General features: G+C 40.3%; 1 protein-coding gene across 1 annotated transcript in view; it reads right to left on the bottom strand.

The window, feature by feature from the left end:
- The window catches only part of LOC111157236 (transient receptor potential cation channel subfamily C member 3), a 70,060-nt gene that overhangs the window by 39,243 nt on the left and 13,929 nt on the right, over positions 1 to 16,888 (bottom strand). The window contains exons 2-3 of the mRNA XM_022518516.1: positions 9,880 to 10,651; positions 3,092 to 3,280 (exon numbers count right to left, since the gene is read on the bottom strand). Of these exons, the coding sequence (XP_022374224.1) occupies positions 3,092 to 3,280; positions 9,880 to 10,651 (961 nt within the window). The remainder of the gene's footprint in view (positions 1 to 3,091; positions 3,281 to 9,879; positions 10,652 to 16,888) is intronic.

Below are 16,888 nucleotides of genomic sequence, written 5' to 3'. Positions count from 1 at the left end.
TGACTAACTGCCACTGAGCTCTGTAAGGCCTGGGTAGAACTCGTGGTGTGATTCCTAGGGAAGACCTGAGTTCTGGGGACTGTAAGGTCAGAGAGAAGATAGTAGTCTAAGAACCTGAGCGGGGGTACCTCTTGGGCATGTGGCAGAAGAGGCTTCCTGAATCTCTTGTGGGAAACAGCTTACCATTACACAAAACTGGTTTCCTTGGTGGAATTATGAAATGATTTGAATAAATATAAGTTTATTATGTTATCAGGAAGAAAAAAACTCTATCACATATATTTTGAAACTCCAATGCTTCGCATGTAGCCTTTCCCTCGAGCCCTCCAATTGGGGAACCCTGAGTCACACACCATGAGTCCACCTGCCACCCAGGCGGAAACGGTGCCTTTCAGAACTGCAGACTACCTTTCAGAATACCTCAGTGTCACAGTGGGTAGGGTTCACATACCACTGTAACCCAAGAAGTGGTTTCGCTTCAGGACTGGAAATGAGATGAAGGAAAAAGGAAGCACCAGAAGGGATGGGGTATCTTTCCTCCTTGCTAGATGGAGACACATGAATGTTGTGAAGAACGAAGGAAGTCTTTTGGGCTTTTTTGGGCATGCTAAAGTTTTTATATACATTGAATGAAGCTTCCAAATCAAATACTTTAACTAATACTCCTTTTATAACATAAAACAAACAAACCCACAAACGCCTGCAAAGCCCTAATCTCCTTTCAGTTTCAAATATATTATTTTGTTGTTTCCTGGCAGTTATTTGACTGATAACAAATTTATTATTAATGACACTTCATACGTTGTAAGCTATACATCTATTTATTGAAGATTAAGATGCCAGGAAGACATTCACTGTCTCAAAACAGTTTGGTTAACAGAAGTACATCTATAGATGAACTAATATGTCTCTGCTAATATGACACTTTCAAAGTAACAATAAAGAACCAGTGACAACTGAAATCAATCCTCTCCTCTCAGGCACTAAAGAAAAGAGGTGTGTATTGCAAGATCTGTGAATAAATGTCCAGACAGATTTCTAAAAATGGTTTAATATTAATCTTATTCAAAATTATCTTTTTTTCCTTTAATATAGAAAACCTTAACTAGTAAGAATGCTCTAGAGAAAGACAAGAACTATAAGATTTCACTCATACGTGCAATTTAAGAAACAAAACAAGCACAGGGGGAAAAAGAGAGAGAGAGAGAGAGAGAGGAAAACCAGGAAACAGCCTCTTAACTACAGAGAACACAGTGATGGTTACCAGTGGGCAGGAAGGTGGGAGGATGGATGAAACAGGTGATGGGGATTAAGGAGGGCACTTACGATGAGCACCAGGTGTTGTATGGAAGTGGTGAATCACTATATTGTACACCTGAAACTAACGTTACCCTGTATGTTAACAAACTGGAATTAAAAAATAAAAACTTAAAAAAAAATACTCTGAGAGGAAGGCAGTTGAGCCCATTTACTTATAAATGGTAATTCCTTGAAAAGTCATTTCACATCAGTATTTACTAAGAATCTTCACATTTCCCCCATCTTATTAAGTTGATGAAGATCTGTGATTAATAGTTGACTAAAACCTTGTGAACACTATATGTGAAAGTTCTCTGGATTGTGGTAGAATCTGTGCGGGTGTGTGCGTGTGCACATGTGCACGCATACGAGGAGAGAAGAGGAAAGAGAGGAAGTTTCCCTTACGCTCACTTGCTGGTAGGGTGCCCACACTTTCCTCTGTTCCACAGGTCAGCGGCATATGCACAGGCTTCCGTTCTGGCTCTGGCTCTGAGTAAGGTTTCCGGAGGCACAACTTAGATAAACTTGTTCATCCATCTCTAATGATTCTGTGAGTCTCCTCAGATCCCTTACTAAATTCCTTTCTGCCTAAAATGACTGTAGTCTATTACTGAGGACAGAACCCAACACAATGAACATGAAATCTGAGTTTGATGACGAAAAGCTAAAATTCATTCTGAGAATGAATTTTCATGATGTAGAAATGTTATCAGCTAATACATGTTGAATAATCCCCCTGCACTAGACCTGTGCTAATTACTTTATATGCATTAGCTCTTATAATCTTATAAACTACTGAAAAAACAGTTGCTTTTGTGGTACCTACGTCATTAACTGAGCAGACTGAGGCTTGGCCTGGCTGTGTGACTTGCCCATGGCCACCCAGGGAACAGGCGGTTAACTGAGGACTTGAACCCCTGCAGGCTGGCTCCCTGCCCTCTTAAGCACCATGCAGGGAGAAGAGAAAATTCAGCTATGCAGAGATTAACCAGTTCATGAAACTAGATCTATTCCTGAAAACAGCTTACTTCTTGGTGACTTGTCAGTTTCTCTTAGAGTACGAAAACATATCAGCTATATAACATATAAATGCTGCTAGGTTATAGATAACTGAAATTTTTACTATAGTAAAACATCATAACTATAATTTTCATGATTTACAAGCCCTATACAAGCAGCAAATATATACACTTAACAGTTTATCTGCAATAAGCAGAGTAAAAAGGTAATCATAAATTTTATTTCTGGTATCCACGGCTCTGGACCTAGACACGTTATTTAAGCTTGGCAAACCTTAGTTTCCTTGTAGATTAGAAATGCCATCATCTATTTCACCTATTTTATAGGTTAAATGGATAATAACATAGGCTTGTCACAAGGATTAACATGACAGTTGTAGCAGTGACTTACAAAAATGTATATAAGTAACATTTTATTATTTTTAATTGCATTGTAATGAGCAGTTCACAAAGTTCTTTTGTGTATCTTAATCCACTGAAACTGTATTATCTGAGATAGGAGAGATTATCTTCCATTCACATGAGGAAACTGAAGTTTAAAGAAGTTTTATGACTTATCCAAGGTCTCACAGCAGACAAAAAGTGGACAGGATTGCAGAAGCTAGATATCTGACTCACAACTTTACCATACTTTACTTAATCTCTTTCATGACAAAAAAAAAAAATCTTTGATCAATAACATCTTTATAATTAAAACATTTTCCCGGGATTATGGCATAGTTGATATTACATGTTTATTCCAATATGGTGCTGGATAAAAGCGGGCCACTCACCTTTTTCACTTCATACTTAATAGCAAGCTTGACACGACTCAGGGAAGCTTTATGCCTGTGTAGCTCTAGAGGCTCTGTGGATTCAAGATCTCCATTCAGAATAGCTTCTACTTCTTCTGAGTCCCGGCAAAGATCCAACACACCCACTACAAAGTCTTTGCATTGCATGGAGAGCTTCCGATAGTCATTCTAAGAACAAGAGTTTTAAAGTTTAATTCAAGGAATTTGCTTTAATTCAATGGAAAGTATTTAGAGTTTTTGTGAATTACAAAAAGCGGTCCCTTCTGGGTTAGAAGCTACTGTTCCTACATGGATGCAAGGCTTGCTGAGTTAGACACAAGTGGGATTTGCCCCCACTCCCGATCCCAGCCAGTACCTTCTGCAATCCACCCACTCTGAAAATGGTACGCACATTTGTTCCTGGTTTGTATTAAGAGATGTTGGCTAAATGCTAATGGGTACAGACCTGAGGACCAAAAAGAGCTGCATCTCTCATATAAACAATAGTTTCCTTAGAGCCAAAAGAAAACCATTTCTGGGGGTGCCTAGGTGGCTCAGTGGGTTGACCCTCTGCCTTCGGCTCGGGTCATGATCTCAGGGTCCTGGGATCGAGCCCCACATTGGGCTCTCTGCTCGGCGGGAAGCCTGCTTCCTCCTCTCTCTCTGCCTGCTTCTCTGCCTACTTGTGATCTCTGTCAAATAAGTAAATAATATCTTTAAAAAAAAAAAAAGAAAACCATTTCTGTAGTGCAAATTGGTTTAAATGGTAATTTTTCTGAAGTGGCGATAGAAGATTGACTATACATGAAAATAACTTGTTCAGTTTCTATTCTCCGTTGCCTTTTTGGAGACATAGCTTCTCAAAGTGTAGTCCTACAATCAGCAGCTTCAACAGCACCTGGGCTTGTATTAGAAATGTATTCTCGGATCCCATCTCAGTTGTTCCGACCTAGAAACTGAAGACAGGGCTCAGTAATCTGTAAACACACTCTCCATGTGTGTATGATACACACTTATGTTTAAGAATGACTGGTTTCTAGTGAATGAAAAGGGATGGACAGGCACCAACAGAGAGAGGAGGTATTTTTCCTTGTTTGTCTGAAGGTTATCATGTCCTGCAGAACTGGAAGGAAAGAAATGTCTGATTATATGTAATTGAATTTTCAGGGGTTACAGAATATCAATACCTGAGAGAAAATTTCCAGGCCACTGGAACTAACACCTCGCTAAAAATAATCTGTGAATCTTTAATTTCATTAGCATATTTATATAGTGCCATGGACTGGGATAAGGAAGTCATTTATCAGCCTTCCCTGTTACCTTCTGAATGGAGGTCTATTTCTAGCTCTTTGGTTCCAGTCAAGGTATCAATGACCATCTGTTGGGAAAGTATCTTACTTTCAGAAATCCCAGTTCTACTTCTACGGCTTTCACTAAAATTTTTAAGAAAGTTAACTGGATGATGGTCTGATTTGGCACACTTGAAGAAAACACAGTTCCCCATTTCAATATGGCCAGAGATACTGTACATGTCTAATAACCAAGTAATACCTAGCAGAGCAGAATTTCCAGGCTTCCTGAAATCCTACTTAAAACAAAAACATGAAGAATTTTAGTTTTTTTCTTTACTTTTTAAAAGATTTTTATTTATTTATTTGACAGACAGAGATCACAAGCAGGCAGAGAGGCAGGCAGAGAGAGAGGAAGGGAAAGCAGGCTCCCCGCTGAGCAGAGAGCCCGATGCAGGGCTTGATCCCAGGACCCTGGGACCATGACCCAAGCCAAAGGCAGAGGCCTTAACCCACTGAGCCACTCAGGCGGCCCTAACTTTTTTCTTTAAATAAATAACTGACTTGATGGCAAAAATCACGTCACCGACTAAACTAAAGAAGAAAGACTGTTTAAAGGCTACACAGTCTAGAAGAGTTTCCATTTCAGATATCAGAAATTCAGATAAGGAACAGTTACAGTTAATCCTTCTCCCCTCATAAGAGAATAGATAAAATGAATAAAAACCTCAATCTTTGGTTTTCATTCAAGCTGGTACCATGCAACTGATAAAATTAATAAAATGTTCAGCCTCTGGTTTCTATGCAGAGTGTCAGTTAAATATCCATCTGCCTTCCATTCCTGAAAGACTAATGAAATATTTTATTATAACATCCAGAAGAAGTATTAAATTCATGTCTGTTTCCATATAAAGCTCCCCTTTTAATGCAGTTTTTTTAGACGAAATTTCCTCATGTTACTCCTCAGTTCAGACTGTTCTATGAGATTTGGTACAATATAGGATGGCCATTTCTCCATTGATCAGAAAAAAAGAGACTATTTCAATGCTTGAAGAAAATGGTAGCCACCTCTGCACTTCAGGATGATACTAGCTCTACCACGAGGTCCAGCTGTATCTTATTTCATGACTTGGACCATTTGTCTGGTCTGCATTTTCTAGTAATTTTCTCTTACTTGAGTTTCGCTTAATCATCTTCATTGTGCCACGCTTCTAATACCATGGCTGTCCACGAGGTTACCACAAGGACCTGCTACCTTCCCTATAGAGCAGGAACTCAAAGCCCTGAAGACCTGCTCAAGCCAGGGGATGACACCTCGTCCTTGTCACAACCTGTCTACAGGTGTTAGCACATTTATTTTAAGGCTTATGGTTTAATCATCATTCTAATCGCTTTTTATCTGTAAGAGAAAAATTGAAATTCAGCTCTAAGGAGGCTTGGTTCGGTCAGATCCTTTCCCTGATAACAAAAATGGCAGGAGAGTATAGTGGTTAAAAGCACAAATCTAAAGCTAGACTTTCTGGGTTCAAACACTGCTTCTACCATCTATTAGCTGTCTGATCCTGTGGCATTTACTTAGCCTCTCTGATGAGAATATGCCTATATAATGTTGCTGCTATGAGGATTATATGCTTATGGCATGCTTCGTACACAACAAATACTATAGAATTACCTCAACGTTATCAGGCACAGCGCGTTAGATAGAATATCTAGACCCAGGACCCAAGATGCCTAAATCTAGGCTTAGCAGATGGGTCCTTAGCTAATAGGCTTTGTGGTCTCAGTTGTAAAATAAGAGGTCTGTACAGCCAGAGGACTCCTAGAATATCTTCCTACTTTATAAAGTGCCGTCTTGCTTTTGGATTATATTTCTTTAACTTTTCCTCGCAGCTCTACTGTGATGTAAGTTAAAAATTGCTTTTCTAATTTAAAGAGAGGAAAACTGAGACACAGGGGAGGCAAATGCCTTCTTTTAAAAAAAAAAAAAGGGGGGGGGCATCATTGACTCAGAATTGAGAAACTTCACTTTGCATTCTCACAGTTTAATAAATGAGTAGCTTTCTTACCACTGACATTTGGAGGATTAGACCTGGAGTCCATCCTGTCCAATATTCTGTTTCTCAGAATAGCTTCAGACATCATTTGTACATCCAAACTATTTCTTTAATAACCTGTCACCAGGCTGTCCTCCATTAATTTATCTAAATCTATATCCTAGAATGTTCAACCTTTGGGGGTAATGACCTTCACATGTTTTCACCATCATGCCTCCTGAATTCCTCAAGGAACTCTGAAAACTACACACTGCCTGAGAACCTTCTTGGATGCAGCTAAGGGATGGCAATTTGAGGCATGAGATGCTAATCTTACAGGCCATTGATAAGATGAAACAGGTACAGGTGTCTAAAAAGGGAAAAAAATCACTACTTTTCTACTAGGGACATCTTATTTTTTCATTTCAAGGCTAGTATTTTGAGTGCACCCTCTCTATGGAAATAATATAGCGAACACATGGAATAGGGCAAATTAGGTGACCTGTTTATCTCAGAAATGAGCTTCACTTCCACTGTCCTTTCCAAGCTCAGAGTCTCTGGGTCTGTGCTGTGAAATCACTATTTTCTCAGTCTGTCTAAAGCCCTGATGGATGGACAGGAGCGTAGGACAAGAGGGCAAAGAGATGAAAGGAAGGCAGATATGAAAGGAATAATAAGGACAGGCGAGAATAGGAAAGAAAAGAAACATTTAGTCAGGAGAGAGAGACTTGTCCTTAGAGATTGTAACTGCTGGAGAACCATCTGTGTCCCAGCTCAGAGAGGGTCATGCTATACAAGTGCTTTCCATATAGTCCAGAAAAAGGAACAGAGAGATTTAGATGACTTTTGCATATCCTTAGATACTTGGTAACTTTCTGGACTCTTAAATTCAGTTGTGTTTTCTTCTCTCTTTGCCTCTTGTAATATTTTCCCACATTTCAAAGGTTATCAGAGGTGACTCTTCAAGTCAGGGTAAAGGAGGTTCTAAGTATTATCAATCCAGATTTAGCCAGCTTCAGTGGAAAACTGAATAAGAAATTTTTTAAACTATCGCTTCACTGAGATTACTTCTCTGGGCAGAATTGCAAACATCATCATCTTTGATAAATTATTAAAGCATAATATTAGAAAATATTCCCTTTTGTAGACTCTTACAGATTTTCAATATATTATTAAGCAAATGTAAAAAAAAAGGGCTTGAATGACATTTGAAATAGTGGCAAATAAATTCAGAATTATATTACTAGGTCAAAAAAGCGATATTTAGAACTTTTTTACTTCAATGATTTTCTATACTCTCTGGACAGAATTTGAAGTTTTCAATTTGCTCAGAGACAACTCAGAGCAATGACTTAAAAATAAATAAATAAATAAATAAATAATTCATTTTGAGTCCAAGGAAATACATCTTTTCAAATATCACATGATGATTCTCTTCAAAGAGAGTAAATATAAGGTGATATTTATTTTTTCTTTGTATTTTTCCACATTTTTACAATAAATATGTGTAGCTCTTACATCAGCAAAAATTTTAATATAATAACCAAGTTATGCTACGTCCAGATCTCTATCAGGACAAGATGAAGGTTGATGAATATCTAGGTGATCTGGTGTGTAGGGGAAGGGAAACAAAAAACACGCAAAACTTTCCTGCCATTTTTTTTCATGATTTTGGTTTTTTAAAAATTTTTTAAGATTTACATAATTTTTTAAGATTTTATTTATTTATCTGACAGGCAGAGATCACAAGTAGGCAGAGAGGCAGGTAGAGAGGAGGAAGCAGGCTCCCTGCTGAACAGAGAGCCCGATGCAGGGCTCGATCCCAAGATCCTGGGATCATGACCCAAGCTGAAAGGAGAGGCTTTAACTCTCTGAGCCATGCAGGTGCCCCATGATTTTGTTTTTCAAAAGACCATTTTTCTAGAGCAGGTTTAGGTTCAAAATAAAATTAAGAGGAAGGTACATAGAGTTTCCATATATGCCCTGCCCCAAAATGTGCACATCTTCCATCATTGACATCTCTCACCAGAGTGGTACATTTCTTACAACTGATGGGCCTTCACTGACACATCATAATCATTCAAAGTCCATAGTTCACTTTAGGGTTTTCTCTTGGTGTAAATTCTATGGGTTTAGATAAATGTATAACAACATGTATCCATCATCATAATGTCATAGAATATTTTCAGTGCCCTAAAAATCCTCTGTGCTCCACTGATTTATGCCCCCACCCCCATTCACTCCTAGCAATACTGATCTTGTTACTGTCTCCATAGTTTTACCTTTCCCAGAATGTCAGATAGTTGGAATCATATAGTATGTAGCCTTTTCAGATTGGGTTCTTTCACTTAGTCATATGCATGTAAGGTTCCTCCATGTCTTTTCATGGCTTAATAGCTCATTTCATTGTTTCATACCATTTTCTTGCAACCCCTTAACCTGAATTATATTGCTAGTTGCATTTGTGCAAATCTCACTTAAGTATGTAAAACTGTAATAAGATCTGAAAGACAGAATAATCACTCTTTCTGTGATCTGACACCACAACACTAAAAAGCAGATTAACTCAGCATCGAGAAAATAATTTAAGGAATTGATGTCTACAATAATCTTCTTAGGTGGACAACAGGAGACAATAATCTGCTGAAAAGCAGTCTTTCACCAGAACCATGAAATCTCCTTTTGCCCCAGATTTAATAGGTAGAACCAACCAAAATACATAAGAGGATGTAGCAACTGAATAAAAGATAAAAATGTTCCATCATTCGTGTATAATTTTTATTAAAAAAATGCTTCTTAAAAATACTACTATTTGTGGACTAGAAATGATGTTCAGAAAAAGAAAAGTTCATTTATTAAAAAAATCCATTAAAACAAAACAATTTGCTATCCTTGTATTTCTGTGTTGACCCAATGTCTATGACTCACCACTCTGAATATACATTTGTGGATTTCAGGGAGAAGCATTTTTGTCATAATAAAATGACTTGAATTGTATTTCATGTTAGTCTTTTGACTTTCTATTTAAAGGGCTATAGAGATGTTTGGGCCAATAAACACTTCGTGCAAAGCTAAATACCCTTCTGTGTTGTGTGCCACCATACCACTAACTACAGAAGAGGCAGAAGAATTTGGGAGGCAAAAAGTCACACCTAATCCCTCCTTTAAACAAAAGGGATGGTGGTGGGAGGGACGGTCTTGCGTTCTACTTAATGCTCATCCACACAGAACAGCACCTTAACTATAGCTCTCTGATTCAGTGTACACCCAAGCCCAAAGCGAATTTATCACAGCACCATGCCGAGAGGGGGAAATCATCGAATCATTTCTGAACGACATTTCCAATCCCTCATTATTTTGAATCCGCTGGGCAAAACTGATTCCAGAGCAAACTTTGGAAGGCACCAGGCGGCAGCAGGAAAGCAGATGAGCGTGCAGGGTAGCCGGGGTGGAGCGCGGAGCTTACCTTGAACTCCTTCTCTATGTTGGCTAGCTTGGCCAGCTCGTTGCTGAGCTCCAGGGCGGTGAGCACCGGGTCCTCACTAGACAAGGACAGGTACGCGGGGCTTGCCAGCCCCTTGTAGGCATTGATCCTCGAGCGTGAGTGGCTGAAAGAGTCGTGCCTCTGCTTCTCCATGCAGTCTCCGCACTTGCAGAAATAGTCGTGCGGCCGCTCGATCCTGGCGCCCTTCATCAGCAGCATGTGGACCACCTCGTACTTCTGGCAGTGCGCCGCCAGGATGATGGGCGTGATGTCGGGCGAGAAGCGCGTGCCGTCCTCGTCGTAGGCGTAAAAGTCGTCGTCCTGGAGCTCCTGCTCACAAGGACTCAGGGTCAGGCGCTTGCTGGCCGCGAAGCCAGGGTGGTTCAGGATGGCTTCCACGATGCGCACGTAGCCCTTGCTGATGGCAAGCAGCAGGGCATCGCCGATTCGCGCCAGGTTCTCCTTCTTGAGCAGCAGCTCCGTCACCTCCAGGTGCTCGTTGCCGACGGCCAGCTGCAGCGCGTTCTGGCCCATGTAGTCCACGCAGTTGACGTTCAGCGTCTTGGACTCCTCCAGCATCTTGCGCACCACAGGGATGTTGCCATACTCCGCAGCGTCCAGGAAGCGCTCCTCCTCGGCGGTAAGGCTCGTGCCCCGGTCATTAAACATGAAAGCCGGGCCTCGTACCGCCTGGCGCCGGCCCTTCTCCCGCATCACCGTCTTGCGCCTGAGGGATGGGCTTCCCTCCGTGGACCTAATCAGCAGCAATGAAAAGCAACTGTAGACTATTAGGGCTTATTGCTTCCTCCCACAGATCCAGCCCTTTCTAAGTAGGCAACACCTACAGCTGACCTGCGGGCCCGCGGGCAGCTGGGTCAGTTGCTAAACAAGGCAACTGAAATTAACACCTGTACCTAATATGGGCTGCTTGGGCCCAGAGAGGGGCCTACAGCCTATCAGAACGAGGGTTCCTGTTCAAAAGAAAATGGCATTTGGAAGAAATAATAATATAAACAATGTCCAGACATCCATGCTTCCCTTGTGGCTCTGGTAAAGATGGAACTCACTGGACCTCGTATAAATAACCATACTAGTCTTAAAAGTCTTGAAAATAGAGGTCTAGCAGGTTCTTGGCACCAAAGCACTAGGATTTGAGGCTAAAGAAAGCAAATTTTTCAAGAATTAGGACAGAAGAATCCTCTCAAGTCATTGCTTATTTTTACCTAAGTAAAATAATTGATGGGGGCAGGGGAGGGGAGCTTAGGATTTAGGCCAAGGATCTTTCAGGATCTTACCTATGTTATCTTTTTCTCTTAAGGGTATCTTGCCTCTGCCCCCCCCCCCCCCCCCCAAAAACCTAACTTGCTTTGTTGAAAATAACTGTGACTTTGTAATGAGTTGTTTAATTACCAATATTATATAATTGCCTCTTTGAAGTAAAACGATATAGAATGATTTATGGTTTAAAAATCACTACTTATTGGGGCACCTGGGTGGCTCAGTCAGCTAAGCCTCTGACTCTTGATTTTAGCTCAGGTCATGACCTCAGGGTTGTGAGATCAAGCCCGAAGCCTCACATCCAGCTTCACACTAGGCAAGGAGGCTGCTTAAGATTCTCTCTCTCTCCCTTTCTCTCTCCCTTACCCTCTGCCCCTACCCAACCCCCTCCCCATCTCTCTTAAAAAAAAAAAATCATGGGGCGCCTGGGTGGCTCAGTGGGTTAAGCCACTGCCTTCGGCTCAGGTCATGATCCCAGGTCCTGGGTTCAAGCCCCACATCGGGCTTTCTGCTCGGCAGGGAGCCTGCTTCCTCCTCTCTCTCTGCCTGCCTCTCTGCCTACTTGTGATTTCTCTCTGTCAAATAAATAAATAAAATCTTAAAAAAAAAAAAAAATCTCTACTATTATTTTATCAACAAAGCAACTGTACACTAATTGTAATATCCAAAACAATGTACCTAATATCTACCACATTCATTGAGATTTTGCTGCATTATGAAAGTGATGTCATTAAATTGATGTGTACAGTGATTCAGGTTCACATTTTAATTTCTATGATGGTGAGTAAATTTACTTCTTTGGACTTCTTTACCCCAGATGTAAAATGGAAATTTACAAAATGCTCCAGAGTTTCCTCATTAGCACATTGAACAAAAAGCTTTTTTAGAAGTTCTGAGTCTCTGAAAAATGATGCTAAATAAACAACATAATTTTTAACACTGTGATTACTTTTTTTAACATTGTGATTACTTTTACTATTTAAATGGCTGTTATTATAAATACAAATCTGCATCTTCACCCTTAGCCAGTTCTAACATTCTTGCTGACTGAAATGCTCAAGATAAGCTCCTTTAAAATATCTGTGATTTTTGTTTTCTGTGAGTTGCAACCAAAAATACCAGATAAAGCTCTTTTTACATTACCGACTTTTGAAGCAAATAATAGTGGCAAGTTAAAAGTGAATGGCTGAGGGAGAAAAATGCTTTCTTTCTGTAATATATATTCCAGAAATACTTTCCACCATTGATAAAACAATATTCATAGAGTCAGGGGCTGAAAACTAGCTAAAGGGGACACTGTTCCTCTCCCTGGGGGCATGGGAGCAGAAGAAATCAGAGAGAGTTACCAGCCCCCGCTCCATTCTCACCTCTGTTGATCTCAAACCAAGAGAGGAGTGCAGAAGGCTTCCCATATGGAGACCAAGGGAATGTGGCCAGGCAAACCTAGGTCTTCAGAGGTGATAACCAAAGAGTTCCAGAGAGGCATGTTAACTCCAAGGACAACAGTGCTAGCCTGGCACCCCATTCTAGCTGCTCAACTAGTGTCAGGTGGTCAACTTTTTAAAATTAAATAAATGTGGCATTTATATATATATACATCTTTATATATGTACATAAATATGCACACCCATGTATGCACAGACATACCTATGCATTTGTAGCAATTTCCAGAAAGCAACACAAGAGGCTTTTAATTATAGTTATACTGGGCTCTAAGCAGTAGAACTTAGGAGCCATAGAAGGGAGATTTTTGCTCTTCACTTATATCCTTTTGCATATTTTGAATACTTTTAACCACAGTTTGAATATTTTTATTAAAAATAAAATGCATCATAGGTGCCTGGGTGGTTCAGTGGGTTAAGTGTCTGCCTTCAGCTCAAATCATGATCTCAGGGTCCTGGGATCGAGCCCACATTGGGCTCCCTGCTTAGTGGGAAGTCTGCTTCTCCCTCTGCCTGCCCTTCCCCCCTGTTTGTGCACGCTTTCACTCTCAAATAAATAAAATCTTTTAAAAAGTAAAAAATAAACACAGTAGAGAGCCCAGATATGAACCTTCAACTTTATGGTCAAATAATCTTCGACAAAGCAGGAAAAAAATATACAGTGGAAAATAGACAGTCTCATCAATAAATGGTACTGGGTAAATTGGACAGCTATGTGTAGAAGAATGAAACTTGACCATTCTCTTACACCATACACAAGGATGAACTTGAAATGAACAAAAGACCTCAATGTGAGGCAAGAATCCATCAGAATCCTAGAGGAGAACATAGGCAGTAACCTCTTCAACATCGGCCACAGCAACTTCTTTCAAGATATGTCTCCAACGGCAAAGGAAACAAAAGCAAAAATGAACTTTTGGGACTTCATCAAGATCAAAAGCTTCTGCACAGCAAAGGAAACAGTCAACAAAACAAAGAGGCAACCCACGGAATGGGAGAAGATATTTGCAAATGACACTACAGACAAAGGGCTGATATCCAAGATCTATAAAGAACTCCTCAAACTCAACACAAACAAAACAATCATATCAAAAAATGGACAGAAGACATGAACAGACACTTCTCCAAAGAAGACATACAAATGCTAACAGACACATGAAAAATTGTTCATCATCACTAGCCATCAGGGAGATTCAAATCAAAACCACATTGAGATACCACCTTACACCAGTTAGAATGGCCAAAATTAACAAGACAGGAAACAACAAGTGTTGGAGAGGATGTGGAGAAATGGGAACTCTCCCATACTGTTGGTGGGAATGCAAGTTGGTACAGCCACTTTGGAAAACAATGTGGAGATTCCTTAAGAAATTAAAAATAGAGCTACCCTATGACCCTGCAATTGCACTATTGGGTATTTACCCCAAAGATACAGACGTAGTGAAAAGAAGGGCCATATACACCCCAATGTTCATAGCAGCAATGGCCATAGTCGCCAAACTGTGGAAAGAACCAAGATGCCCTTCAACGGACGAATGGATAAAGAAGATATGGTCCATATATACAATGGAGTATTATGCCTCCATCAGAAAGGATGAACACCCAACTTTTGTATCAACATGGACAGGACTGGAAGAGATTATGCTGAGTGAATTAAGTCAAGCAGAGAGAGTCAATTATCATATGGTTTCACTTATTTGTGGAGCATAAGGAATAACATGGAGGATATGGGAAGATGGAGAGGAGAAGTGAGTTGGGGGAAATTAGAGGGGGAGACGAACCATGAGAGACTGTGGACTCTGAGAAACAAACTGAGGGTTTTTGAGAGGAGGGGGTGGGAATTTGGGTGAGCCTGGTGGTGGGTATTATGGAGGGCATGTATTGTATGGAGCACTGGGTGTGGTGCATAAACAATGAATCCTGGAACACTGAAAAGAAATTTTTAAAAATAAAAAATTAAAATAAAAAAGTAAAAATAAATAAGAATAAAATTCATGTTTTTAATGCTTATATATTTTAATCCCTTAGTTGACAAAATATTTTTTTTTTTAGATTTTATTTATTTATTTGTCAGAGAGAGAGCACAAGCAGGCAAAGCGGCAGGCAGAGGCAGAGAGAGAAGCAGGCTCCCCCCTGAGCAAGGAGCCTGATGCGGGACTTGATCCCAGGACCCTGGGATCATGACCTGAGCCGAAGGCAGCGGCTACACCAACTGAGCCACCCAGGCGCCCCGACAAAAGTTTTTAAATATGGGTGCTTATTGGCAACCATTACATTATAATCTTTCTGAAACTAATGAAATGCCCTATCAGTGTAGAATGGATATATGTTGTGTAGGGTAGCATGCTGAGTGAGGTGTGTGGAGTGTATGGTGAATGTGGGAGACACAGAGGTGCAAGACTGGATTGGGGCTGTGGTGTGTTGTGTGTGTGTGTGTGTGTGTGTGTGTGTGTGAGTGTGTGTGTGTTGGTATGAGGATGACTTTTAGGTGGACAAGAACTGGGAAATAGCATTCACTGAACTGCATCAAAGAAAGCTTTGTTTCAAGACCAAACTCTATTATAAGGTTTTATTTTTTTAATATTTTATTTATTTATTTATTTGAGAGAGAGCATGAGAGGGGAGAAGGTCAGAGGGAGCAGACTCCCCATGGAGCAGAGAGCCGGATGCGGGACTAGATCCCAGGACTCTGGGATCATGACCTGAGCTGAAAGCAGTGGCTTAACCAACTGAGCCACCTAGGCGCCCCCTATTACAAGGTTTTAAACAAATCTGATAAATACTGTTACTGTGGCAGGGGAGTATGTTTTTTTACTCCGAATGGTACTGACTTACTGGGTTCATATTTTTACTATGAAGCTACAAATTGGAACTCCTCATATGGCTAGAATTTCCATATGGCATAAAAGATGAATTTTGTGCTTACCAATGATACTAACATTTTCTATAACTGCAGAAGATATTTGCAGAGTATATATGTTTGAAGAGTTCCAGTCTATACTCAAATACATTATCTTGGGGGAAATAAACTCATTATTAAGGTGTCACATCTTAATGGACAGGGCTTTTTATCTAATGATTGCTATCTACAACAAAAATCACTTATAAAAACCCCACCTTTTCTCTCCAAAGAGTGTGATTTTAAAATACTGGAATATGATTTTTAATGAATATTTCTTTACATTTCTTAGTATGTAGAAGTTTTTTTCTTAGTATCTCTTCCTCTCTTAGAACTAATGTCTCCATATTGTGTATTTGTGCTGAAATGTGGCGTATTAGTACTATACAACACATATCACATGAGTCATTTTGATTTTATCTTTAAAATATTCTAACACTGAGTTAAGTGTGAAGTCAATTTCTGAATTAGAACAAATTATACACCTATTTCAAAATAAAAGAGCTGACCTAATGCTACTTATCTTCATGGTGGATTCATGTAGGAAGTGACTTTGAAAATAAAAAGATTTCTAACACCGTTTCTCTAAATGTGACATGAGGACCACCTGCCCCAGGATCATCTGGAGTGCCTATTATAATGCAGATTTCTGGGACCCATCATTAATCTGGAATGATAGAATGGTGTGAGTCACACTGAATTCAACTTGTCCACAATCATAAACATGGCCCCAATCTCAGCTGGTCTTGACAATGCATCTCCTCTAGCATGAGAAATAAGGAAGGAATGAGGGTGAAAGGGAGAGGATGCTTCGCTTTAGTAATACTAACACTAAAATCATTTTGCCAGACAGTTTCTTACCTTCAGATCCTCATCCAGTGGGTTGACTCATTCAGCCCTGCAAGGGTCCACTGCACAGGGCCTTCTTTCTTGTCAGAGCACTGAAGTGACCACTGACCTAAACCAGATGCTCTACAAGTACCAGTGTAAGCTCAGGCTGATATGGATTGCTGGTAATATCTGTCTGCTGTGGACTGAACTGGTTCCCCCAGAAACCGTATGTTTAAGCCCCAATCCCCAATGTGATGGCATCTGGGGATGAGCCTTTGGGAGGTTTGGAGGCAATTATGATTAGATGAGGTTATGAGGGGAGAGCCTGCATGATGGGATCAGTGCCCTTGCGAGAAGAAACAGCAGAGAGGTCTCATGTTCTTTCCCTCCTTCTGTCTCCCCACCTCAAGTTCCCCACCCCACTTCCATCCACTAGGGGAGGACCCAGCAAGAAAATAGCCACCTGCAAGCCAGGAAGAGAGAGCTTTCACTGGAAACTGACCATACTGGCACCATGATCTCAGACTTCTGACCCTCACAA

The sequence above is a fragment of the Enhydra lutris genome, unplaced genomic scaffold (genome assembly GCF_002288905.1).
Source record: "Enhydra lutris kenyoni isolate GAN:26980312 unplaced genomic scaffold, ASM228890v2 scaffoldscaffold3, whole genome shotgun sequence".
NCBI classification, from domain to species: Eukaryota; Metazoa; Chordata; class Mammalia; order Carnivora; family Mustelidae; genus Enhydra; species Enhydra lutris.
Note: the sequence above shows the minus strand (reverse complement) of the source record. Positions and strands in the feature narration are given on the sequence as shown.